At 64.6% G+C, this 415-nt stretch overlaps 1 protein-coding gene across 1 annotated transcript in view; it reads right to left on the reverse strand.

Annotated features, from left to right (window-relative positions):
- LOC103777333 (neurobeachin-like protein 2) overlaps positions 1 to 340 on the reverse strand; it is a gene marked incomplete at both ends in the record, with an annotated part of 10,098 nt that extends 9,758 nt beyond the window's left edge. The window contains one exon of the mRNA XM_008944886.1: positions 221 to 340. Coding sequence (XP_008943134.1) covers positions 221 to 340 — 120 coding nt within the window. The remainder of the gene's footprint in view (positions 1 to 220) is intronic.
- Between the last annotated feature and the right edge of the window lie 75 nt (positions 341 to 415).

Raw genomic sequence — 415 nt, forward strand, 5'->3', positions numbered from 1 at the left:
GAGTACAAGAAGGTGAAGGAGAAGAAGGTAAAGGAGAAGGAGGAGGAAGGAGAAGGAGAAGGAGAAGGAGGAGAAGAAAGAGGAGGAGGAGAAGGAGAAGAAAGAGAAGGAGAAGAAGGAGGAGGAGAAGAAGGAGGACAAGGAGAAGAAGGAGAAGTCATGCTCGTCCCCCAGCCCCACGGCACGGGGAGGGCCCGTCGGGGTGCGGGGGGTGCCCCACCTCGTGCAGGGAGGGGCAGCGGAGCTGAGCCGTCTTCCGCAGCTGCCCGTCGGCGTAGATGCTGAGGAGGTTCTGGCCGAAGGGCCGGCGCCCCGCCACGTGCACCACGTCCACGCAGTGCTGGGGGGGAAAAAGGGGGGACCCTCAGTGCTGGGGACCACGCCGAGCCCTCGGCGAGGACGGGGAGGGGGCTGG

The sequence above is a fragment of the Merops nubicus genome, unplaced genomic scaffold (genome assembly GCF_000691845.1).
Source record: "Merops nubicus isolate BGI_N331 unplaced genomic scaffold, ASM69184v1 scaffold25867, whole genome shotgun sequence".
NCBI lineage: Eukaryota > Metazoa > Chordata > Aves > Coraciiformes > Meropidae > Merops > Merops nubicus.